Below are 10354 nucleotides of genomic sequence, written 5' to 3'. Positions count from 1 at the left end.
TCAATATTTGGAAGCTCAGGTGACAAGTATGAAAAAGGCAGCAAAATTGATGGAAGAAATTCCCAGAGGGACAGAAGGGAATGAGAAGACACTGGGGTGAAATCTCTCATTAAACAGGAAAGAAGTTATTGAAACATCTAGAGGTGGGAGGAGAGGGGCGATGTTCTCGGAGGACACTGAGTTTGCAGTTTGGGACATAAGAATTCAGAACTCCCTGCGGGCAGAGACCGGGGTCAACCCAGGATTGTGATATTAGGATTTATCGGGTGGCTGCTGCAGGCATTTTTGTCATCTTGTTTAAGCCCCATCAACACGTTTTACAGCTCAGGAACGTGAACTCAGAGATGTTAAGTAACTTGCCCAACACATACTTGGTAAATAGCAGAATTGCTTTTAGCGCAGAGCCCTTCTGCACAGCCCTGAGGAACACTGTCCTTAAACCGCAGGACTCACTGGTTCCAGCAGTCCTCAGCAGCGTGTGCGTTTCCCTAGCGTCTCCCAGAAAACAGTTCACTGGACTGGCTTGGGTGTGTAAGGGTACCTGGATATGTGAGTAGGGCAGGGGTGGCAGAACATGGAGGATTCAGGGACCTAGGGGTACCTGTCCATCTTTGTTCTTGAATTATATTATTTCCTCTGAAATTCCTCTTCTGCTCTCTCCCTCTTTCCTTCCCTGTGCACCCTCTCTGGGCAAACTCCTCTTTGTCCCCAGCTGCCCCGTCTTTTACCCAGGCTTAATAAAACTTGTCCTTCACCTGGCAGCATCACATCCCCACCAACCTGCTGCCATTTGTTGAGAAAGAGAGACCTGGGATGTCGCTGGTCCACTGGCAAGTCACTTAGATGAGGAAGGAACAGTTGCCCTGTGGAGCTCCATGGTGATGTTCGCAGGTGCAGTGTGGGACTAGGAGGGAGGTGGGCTGCCACCCGTAAGTCATATTCATGCTCTTTAGTGAATATCTGCCTGGTCAACAGGCAGGGAACTAGGGCTTAAGCCCACAGGTTAGCATTAATGGGGCCTTACTTGTCCTCCTCCGCGTAAGAGAATGGAGAAAACACTGGTGAGGGAGACAGACCCGAGTTTGGATCACCTCAGGTGCTCACGCAGCTTCCCAGAGCCTGAGGATGCGGTGAGAATAATGCCGGAGAATGATGCACAGGAATGCTCGGAGTGAAGGAAGGGTTGAAGGGATAGAAGGGTACTGAATTCTTGCTGGTTTAATTGAAGGGGGAAGGAGTGTGTTTAGGATTCTCAGAAGAGAAATCACTGAGGTAAAATAAATTTTAGGTGGATGATTTAAAAGATGAAACTTAAAGATTTCTTGGGTAACTAACCTGAGGTGACCCTGAGGGGCTCTGGGCCAATGGCGCCCCAGGGAGCCAGGCCCTGCCTGGGATGCAAACCTAGGAAGGAGGGCTGGGCTTGTCCATGCTTGGATGGCTGGAAGGGCCAAGCCCAAGCCAGCGCCTGGCTCCATGTGGCTCCTTTCTCTAAACTAAAATGCAGACTAAAATAAGATGTTTTCAACAAGGGAAGAATGCATTGATGATAGCTACCACTTCCTGAACCTTAAATATATGCCAGGCACCATGATAAGTACATAGAAACCCTTTACATATCTATTCTCCCCAGCTCTCACACAGCCTGTATGTAAAATACTATCGGTCCCACTATTTCATGGAGAGAGTTCTGAGACCAGAGTACAGAGGCTATTCACTGGGCCATTCACTGGGCCGGTTCACTGAAGCTTCTCCCTCAAGGCTTCTGTAATGCACAGGCTCCTGTCAGGCTCTGGAAGGGGCCCAGCCATTCGTTCTCTTGGTAATGTGTTTTGCAAGTTTGCAAAGTTAGTTATTAATATTTCACTTGTAATTGGTTAAGATCAGTTTCTTCATGCCGATGTCCCCTCCAGCACATACATGTTCCCTGTGTCAAGTGTCGGTGATTTTTTTTCTTCTTTTTGAGATGAGGTCTCGCTCTGTCACCCAGGCTGGATTGCAGTGGTGTGATCTCGGCTCACTGCAACCTCCACCTCCCGGGTTCAAGCGATTCTCCTGCCTCAGCCTCCCAAGTAGCTGGGACTACACGTGCACACCACCACGCCCAGCTAATTTTTGTATTTTTGGTAGAGACAGGGTTTCACCATGTTGGCCAGGATGGTCTCCATCTCGACCTCATGACCCGCCTGCCTCAGCCTCCCAAAGTGTTGGGATTACAGGCGTGAGCCACCGTGCCCGGCCTATCGTCAGTGATTTTAAGGGGAAAAGGTCATTGAGTTGGGGATACGATTAGTTTGAATGAGTGAGATCTAATCAGATGATTTGCTACCACTTCTGTGTATCAGATGTTCCCTGTTTAGGAATGACTTCCAGGACCCAGGACTACTCCCATTGTCCACTTCCTGACTCACCCAGGGGCATGGTGACAGGGGTGTGTCTCTGCGTGTATGTAGAGGAACATGAACAGTAGAGGGGAACCCCAGATCTGTAGCATGTGGAGTTCAAAGCTACTCTGGAGACTTCTCCCAATTATCTGACATGTAAAATTGTTAGCAGAGTCGATTCTCATCAGCAAACGTCTTTCTTGTCAGGAGCATGCTTAATGTGGCCTATATACTTTTAAGCACATCATGCATTGGTTTCTTTTTCAATGGCAGTTCCAAAAAATACAATTCACTGTAGCTGTTGTATCTTTAGGGCAGAAATCAATAGTATTGCTGTATCTAATGAGTATATCTATGCATGAAGTGGCATATTCTACACATTCCAACTATCGATAATGAAACATTTCTATCAACCTTGCTAGGGGAAAGGCTGAATTATCTTTTATAAAATCGTAGCCAGATGAAGAGTCAATCAGAGCCCCAAAGTACAGGATAAAAGTATTGTGGACGTATATTGGTTGATAAAAACATGAAATGATTTTTCTGTATTGTTTACTGTTTTTGCGGTACTTTCCAGCTCTTCATTATTTGTAATTTGCCGTGAAGTCTTTACATTCTGAACATCAGTTTTATACCTAATTTCGTATTTGTAATTGTATATCCTTCTTTTCTTAAGAAAAATACTCCAGATTGTATAAGATTTAGGCCCACAAAACCTGAATCGATTCTTGACAGAGTAATTAAGTAACAGCTGAAATCACAGCCACTAAATGGCCAAGCCGGGATTTGAAGCCGGAATTCAAACGTGGGCCTCAAAAGGGCGTCTTGGACTCTAATCTGTGCCCCTGGAGTCAGGATGTTGTTAAAGTTCAGACTCTGACTCAGTAGATGTGGGCTGGTGCTCAGGTGCTGTGAAGCTGCTACTCTGTGGGCCACACTCCGAGGAGCCGGGGTCTCTCAGCTAATGTGCTCTGTGGCCAGTTCTCAGACAGTGCAAGGAACCATTGCCATTCAGGGAGGTTGTGGGACTTGCGCAGAGTAGCAGAGTCAGAGACTCACAGCTCCATCGCGCGCCTTACATGGTGGCAGGTGGGCTAAGTGGGGAATCCCAGGAGTCAGCTCTGGGTCCCCAAGAGGAATGTCCCTTCCAGCCCCCTACACCTCAGGTGGGAGCTGCCTGTCCCCTGTTCCCTGGGATTGGCCTGAGATGCTGCAATCAGTCTCCAGGCCTGCAAGGTGAGCAGGAGAGCACCGGCGTTTCCAGTGTGACAGACGTACCTGGCTGACCTCTACTTCTCTGGCTTTCTCCACCTTGGTGACAGTGCTGCTCAGCCCCGCTAAGCATCAGTTTCCCAGTGCGTGAAACGAGCTTAATATGACCCACCTCATCGAGTTATTCATGGATTAAATGAGTTATTCATGGATAATATGACAAGTTACACGATCCGACTCTGCGTGCATTGGCCCACAGCACCCATGGAACTGGTGATTGTTGTTCCTGGGCTAAACTGACCTTGGGAATCAAGTGACTGCTTCTTGCAGCATGTACTCTCAGCTTCCTTTTTTCTCAATGTGTGTGAAGAAGAGACTGTGTTAGAATAGAAGGACATCGGCAAACATCTCACACCCTGCAGAGGGCTGAACAGAGGCTAAGGGCTTGATGGCAGCTAACTGTTCCCTGACAGATGTCAGCTTTGCCTGTCTGTCTCTCTTAACGTGTTTGCAGCTGTGCAGCAGGCTGACAGCCTCTGGCATTCTCTTTCTGCCTGGGTCCTCCCAAATGCACCCAAAATCCCAGCCATGCTGCTTGATCACCACAGGCCTGCCTGATGACAACAGGCTGTGGTGATTTTATTTGTCATCTTTAGAGCATGTGTAGCAGTATTTCTTTCCCAGAGGCATCAGATGTTTGTCCTGCAGACATGTCTTCCAGGAGAAAAGGCTAATAGATGAGGGCAGGCTGTATTTCCTGGCTGTCCCAATCCTCTGGAGACTTCCTGGTCATTGGCATCCCCCAGAAGGACATGCACCACGGTGGCTGCAGACTCTAGGTGGTGCTGCCCCAAGCTCTGTAACCTAGAGCATCCGACATCAGTTGCAGCCTGGCCTGGGTTTGGGTTATTTTAAGCTGCCCCTGCAATGCAGCTGCAAATCCAGAAAAAGAGGACTGAGGGGCCTGCTCATCAGGGAAGAGCTCGGTAAGCACACGTTGTCACTGGCTTAGAGAGCAGGAAGACAATGTAATTACAGTCATTCCAAGAGGTTCATTCTGCTGCATTGCCCATTTCAGGAGCACCCTTCCCATTCCTTTGGTGCCAATACTATTTTTTTTAAAACCTTCCTGGTAAATTTCAAAATGCCACTGGTAAAAGCAAACTGCCTCACTGAGCTCCTTGGTTGTTTGTTTAAAATTCAGTGTATCTCAGTAGAATTTTTTTATGGAAGGGATTGAAGCCCCTGACCCTGCCCTTTGGGGGAAGGGGATGTCCAAGAGTAGGGGGAGGAGCTTTCACCTTCAACCCAAGGACCTCAGCTGCATTCCACATGAAGCATTAGCTTTAGGACAGCATGAGCACAGACCAAACCCTGAGAATGCAGTTTGCCCACTCATCTATTTATTAATTTGGTGTGTGAATTAACAGGCTTTGTCCAGAAAGAGGAAGTGGTGAAGCTGTGAAATTGCTTTCCTTGGAAAGCTTTGTTTAGTGGACCCGTATTAGTCCTGAATGGCAGGCAGAATCCTGGGTTCACAAGTGTTAATTTTCTAACTCTGAAGCTCCTTCTATTGCCATTTCCAGCTGTCTAACTTTTCAGATTCCTAAGTATTTTTCTGCTTCATTCATGTCTGTATTCATCATCCATTCAGTGAGCTTTCATTAAATGTGAACTGTGTGCCAGGACTGCACTGGACATGGGGGCCACTGTCCCTGCCCTTGAGCTTCCAAGACCGTGATGGGCGGATGAGCAGGGGTCAGTGGGCAGACACCGAGGTCAGTGCCGCTGGTAGCCCACATGTCTGGGGCATGTGGAGCTGTGGAGCATTCACCTACTGGGTCTAGGGGCTGGCGAGGCTTTTTGGAGTTGTCCTAGAGAAACAAGTTGGCAATGATTAGGGAGGAAGTTTAGTGAAAGAAAGAGAAAGACATTTCGAGGGAAATTGGGAAAATGTGGCCAAAGGGTGTACATGTAACCCTCTCTCCAGTCCGCCACAGCTTTTAGTAAGAGATCAGTTTCCCGAGAGTGTACTGTGGGCTGGGAGCTCTGTGGAGGATGTGCCAGGCATGGCTCGGGTGCTCCTGAGGCTGCTGCCCCCACGTGACACGGAGAAGGCTGTTTGCAGAACAGCCACAGGTAGCAGCACAAAGAACAAGCGTGAATGGGAAACAGATCCCAGGAGCTCTGCCTCCCTCTCATGTGTCCATTCGCTTCTCAATAGTTACCGAATACCTGCTGCACGCACCGTCCTGGGGACTGGGAAAACAGGGAAAACCGCCGCGTCTTGGCCCTTTTGGACCTTTACATAATGATCAGCAAATAGATGAATCTGTGGTATGTCAGACCGTGATGGAGGAAGACAGCTGTGAAGAAAGACAAAGGAAGGAAATAAGATAGAGCCTGCAAGGCTAAGGTGAGGGTGGGAGGTGCCACGCTGACAGGTGACATTCAAACAAATCCTTGAGGGAGTGGCCATGTGGGTACCTGAAGTAAGGATGGTCCAGGCAGAGCAAACAAGCGGGAAAGCCCTGAGGCAGCAGTGGGCTTGTTGTGTTCAGGGAAAGGCAAGGAAAGGAAGGCAGAAGCAGAGTAGTGGGAGGGAGCAGGTCAGAGAGGAGGAGAGGGAGCTGGGGCCAGTGCATGGAGGGCCGGGAGGCTCTATCTCGGGTAACTTTAGAAGCTAGTGGAGGCTGCGTACTGGGGAGTGGCAGATGTGACCCCTGTTTCAATGTGAACACCCACTATCAGGTCGGCGTGGGCCCAGGCTTAGAGCAGCGAATTGGTGCCTAACAAAAACAAAAAACAAAAAAACAAAATAACAGTCTCCAGAAACCAATTAAGCAAAAATATTTATAGAACATCCAGTACATGAAGGACATATTCCTGGGTAGTTGGTTCCTCTCCTGAAGGAGCGAGCTTTCCGGATGAGTTGAAAACATGTGCATGCGCGGGAGGTGACGGCTCACTGCAGGGCAGGGTGTCATCCGTGTTGAAGGAGTGCCAGTGTTTCAGAAATGGATGCAGAGCAGGTCCATTTGATGGACGGGTAAACGGAGCACTCTCTGTGTGCCTGCACTGTTTTAAGTGCCCAGGGTCTTCTGGGGATGAGATTTGTGTTTTTCACTCGTGTGTGGGACAGTTGAGGATCATGCTAGGCAGAGGTGAGCCCTTTCCTGGAAGGAGTTAATCTAAAAAGCATAATCTGCCTCATTTGGGAGGAGCTTAATAAATATCTCTTCAAATGAAGCAGTGGTCAATCAGAAAATTTATATTTTAGCTATAAAATTACCTATCACAGTTTACCATGGGGCATAATCTTAGTCAAGCACCCAAATTAATGATTTCAGACCACAGATAACTGAAAACACCAAAGTGATAAGGTGGCAGGTATTTCAGTTAGCTACTGCTGCATAACAAATGACCCCAAAGCTTAGTGACTTAAAACAATGATTTGTTATTGCTTATCATTCTGTCAGCTGGGAGTTTCTTCTGCTGGCCTCACTTGGGCTCATGCACAAGGCTACATTTAGCTAGGGTGTCAGCTTGGGGATGGGCATAGCTGGGATGCTGGGTTACCTGAGTCTTTCTCTGCATGTGGTATTGTTTTAAAATACAGGTTTTAGCCTGCCTCAGGATATAGAGCGTACCAAGGGGACTGGGGTGAGCAGCGTGGACCTGTGAGGCCTGTAGGTGCCCGCATCCTCCAGATCCCCCCCGCAGCCGACTCCGCAGTGGTCCGTTCCGGTTGCCTGGTGCAGATTTGCGTTCCAAACGGAAGGCTGCGGATTCTCTGCCCGTTATTGTGGTCCCGACAGGCTATGGTTACTTTGGCCACCGCCAGAGCAGCCTTGGCACTATGGAGGAGCCCGGGGCTACCCCTCAGCCTTACTGGGGGCTGCTCCTGGAGGAGCCACGCAGGGTTGTGGCAGCACTGCCTGAAGGCAGGAGACCAGATTCAACTGCTTATGGTTTTCCATGGGAATTGGTGATATGTGCAGCTGTCGTTGGATTTTTTGCTGTTCCCTTTTTCTTGTGGAGAAGTTTTAGATCGGTTAGGAGTCGGCTTTATGCGGGAAGAGAGAAAAACCTTGCTGACGCGCTTTCTGGACTAATTGAAGAAAAATGTAGATTACTTGAAAAGTTTAGCCTTGTTCAAAAAGAGTATGAAGCCTATGAAGTAGAGTCGTCTTTAGAGGATGCCAGCTCTGAGAAGGAGGCAACAGAAGAACAAAATTTGGAGGCAACCTGTGAAAAGCTGAACAGGTCCAATTCTGAACTTGAGCATGAAATACTCTGTCTAGAAAAAGAGTTAAAAGAAGAGAAATCTAAACATTCTGAACAAGATGAATTGATGGCGGATATTTCCAAAAGGATACAGTCTCTAGAAGATGAGTCAAAATTCCTCAAATCCCAAGTAGCTGAAGCCAAAATGACCTTGAAGAGATTTCAAATGAATGAAGAACGACTGAAGATAGCAATACAAGATGCTTTGAATGAAAATTGTCAACTTCAGGAAAGCCAGAAACAGCTTTTGCAAGAAGCTGAAGTATGGAAAGAACAAGTGAGTGAACTTAATAAACAGAAAATAACATTTGAAGACTCCAAAGTACATGCAGAACAAGTTCTAAATGATAAAGAAAATCACATCGAGACTCTAACTGAACACTTGCTACAGATCAAAGATTGGGCTGCTATGCTGGAAGAAGACATAACAGATGATGGTAACTTGGAATTCGAAATGAACAGTGAATCAGAAGGTGGTGCTTACTTAGATAATCCTCCGAAAGGAGCTTTGAAGAAACTGATTCATGCAGCTAAGTTAAATACTTCTTTAACAACCTTAGAAGGAGAAAGAAACCAAATTTATATTCAGTTATCTGAAGTTGATGAAACCAAGAAGGAGCTCAGAGGGCATATTAAAAACCTTCAGACGGAACAAGCATCTTTGCAGTCGGAAAACACACACTTTGAAAGTGAGAATCAGAAACTTCAAGAGAAAGTTAAAGTAATGACTGAATTATATCAAGAAAATGCAATGAAACTCTACAGGAAATTAATAGTAGAGGAAAATAACCAGTCAGAGAATGAGAAACTTTCTAAAGTAGACGAAACGATCAGCCATAGCAGTGGAGAGCTGGAGACCTGCAGAAAGCGAGCCAAAGATCTGGAAGAACAATTTGAGAGAGTTCTTCATTTTTATCAAGGGAAGATTATTTCCTATAAGAAAAAAGTAGATGGTAATTGTTTTGCAGCTTGGATTGCTGAAAGAAACCTCAATGATTTAAGGAAAGAAAATGCTCACAACAGACAAAAATTAGCTGAAACAGAGTTTAAAATGAAACTTTTAGAAAAAGATCCTTATGCACTTGATGTTCCAAATACAGCATTTGGCAGACAGCATTCCTCATATGGTCCCTCTCCACTGGGTCGGCCTTCATCTGAAATGAGAGCTTTTCTCTATCCTCCAGCTTTGTCGGAGGGTCCACTGAGACTCTCACCTTCGCTTCCAGTGGGAGGAGGAAGAGGCCCAAGAGGCCCAGGGAATCCTCTGGACCATCAGATTACCAATGAAAGAGGAGAATCAAGCTGTGAGAGGTTAACCAGTCCTCATAGGGCTCCTTCTGACACTGGGCCCCTGTCGCCTCCATGGGAACAGGACCGTAGGATGATGTTTCCTCCACCAGGACAATCATATCCTGATTCAGCTCTTCCTCCACAAAGGCAAGACACATTTTATTCTAATTCTGCTAGACGCTCTGGACCAGCAGAACTCGGAAGTTTTAATATGCCTTCTTCGGATAAAATGGATGGGTCAATGCCTTCAGAAAGGGAATCCAGTAGAAATGATACCAAAGATAATCTTGGTAATTTAAATGTGCCTGATTCATCTCTCCCCGCTGAAAATGAAGCAACTGGCCCGGGCTTTGTTCCTCCAGCTCTCGCTCCAATCAGAGATCCATTGTTGCCAGTGGATATGAGGGGCCCGTTCATGAGAAGAGGACCTCCTTTCCCTCCACCTCCTCCAGGAACCATGTTTGGAGCTTCTCCAGATTATTTTCCACCAAGGGATGTCCCAGGTCCACCATGTGCTCCATTTGCAATGAGAAATGTCTATCCACCGAGGGGTTTTCCTCCTTACCTTCCCCCAAGACCTGGATTTTGCCCCCCCACCCCCACATTCTGAAGATAGAGCAAGTTCCCTTCAGGGTTGAGTCTGCCTTCAAATGAGCCTGCTACTGAAAATCCAGAACCACGGCAAGAAAACTGACAATATTTTTGCTCTCTTCAAAAGTCATTTTGACTGTTCTCATTTTCAGTTGAAGTAACTGCTGTTACTTCAATGATTACACTTTGCTCAAATTGAAACTTAATGGAATTATAATTCTTAGGATAGTAGTTTGTAAATAAGGATGATTTAAATATGAATCTTATGAGTAAATTATTTCCATTTTATTTTATTCTAGATAGTATAACTATTTTAACTTGATTAATCCACTATTATCTAAACAATAGTGGGAGTTTTATATATGTAATCTTGCAGGTGGGGAGGTTTTAAATTCTAAAGGCTTTGTCCTTATTCCAAGAACTGTATTTACTGTAGTTGTAGACAAATGTGAAAGTAACTTTATGCTTAATTAAATAAATTTTAGTTGATTTAAAAATATATATAGGTTGCATTATTCTTCAGGTATAGAGAGACCAACAGATCAAGTGTCGATTGCCACTGAAAAGATTGGTTGTTACTCACAGATCCC

General features: G+C 46.2%; 1 protein-coding gene across 1 annotated transcript; it reads left to right on the top strand.

Moving 5' to 3' along the window:
* The first annotated feature begins 7272 nt into the window (after positions 1 to 7272).
* On the top strand, positions 7273 to 10007 carry LOC141408997 (cTAGE family member 2-like). Its single transcript, XM_074022094.1, has one exon. The coding sequence runs from the start codon at positions 7456 to 7458 to the stop codon at positions 9781 to 9783; it is 2328 nt and encodes a 775-aa protein (XP_073878195.1). The 5' UTR covers positions 7273 to 7455; the 3' UTR covers positions 9784 to 10007.
* The last annotated feature ends 347 nt before the right edge of the window (positions 10008 to 10354 follow it).

This window comes from Macaca fascicularis, chromosome 17 (assembly GCF_037993035.2).
Source record: "Macaca fascicularis isolate 582-1 chromosome 17, T2T-MFA8v1.1".
Lineage (NCBI taxonomy): Eukaryota > Metazoa > Chordata > Mammalia > Primates > Cercopithecidae > Macaca > Macaca fascicularis.
The sequence above is the reverse complement of the archived record's forward strand: the minus strand, read 5'-3'. Positions and strand labels throughout refer to the sequence as shown.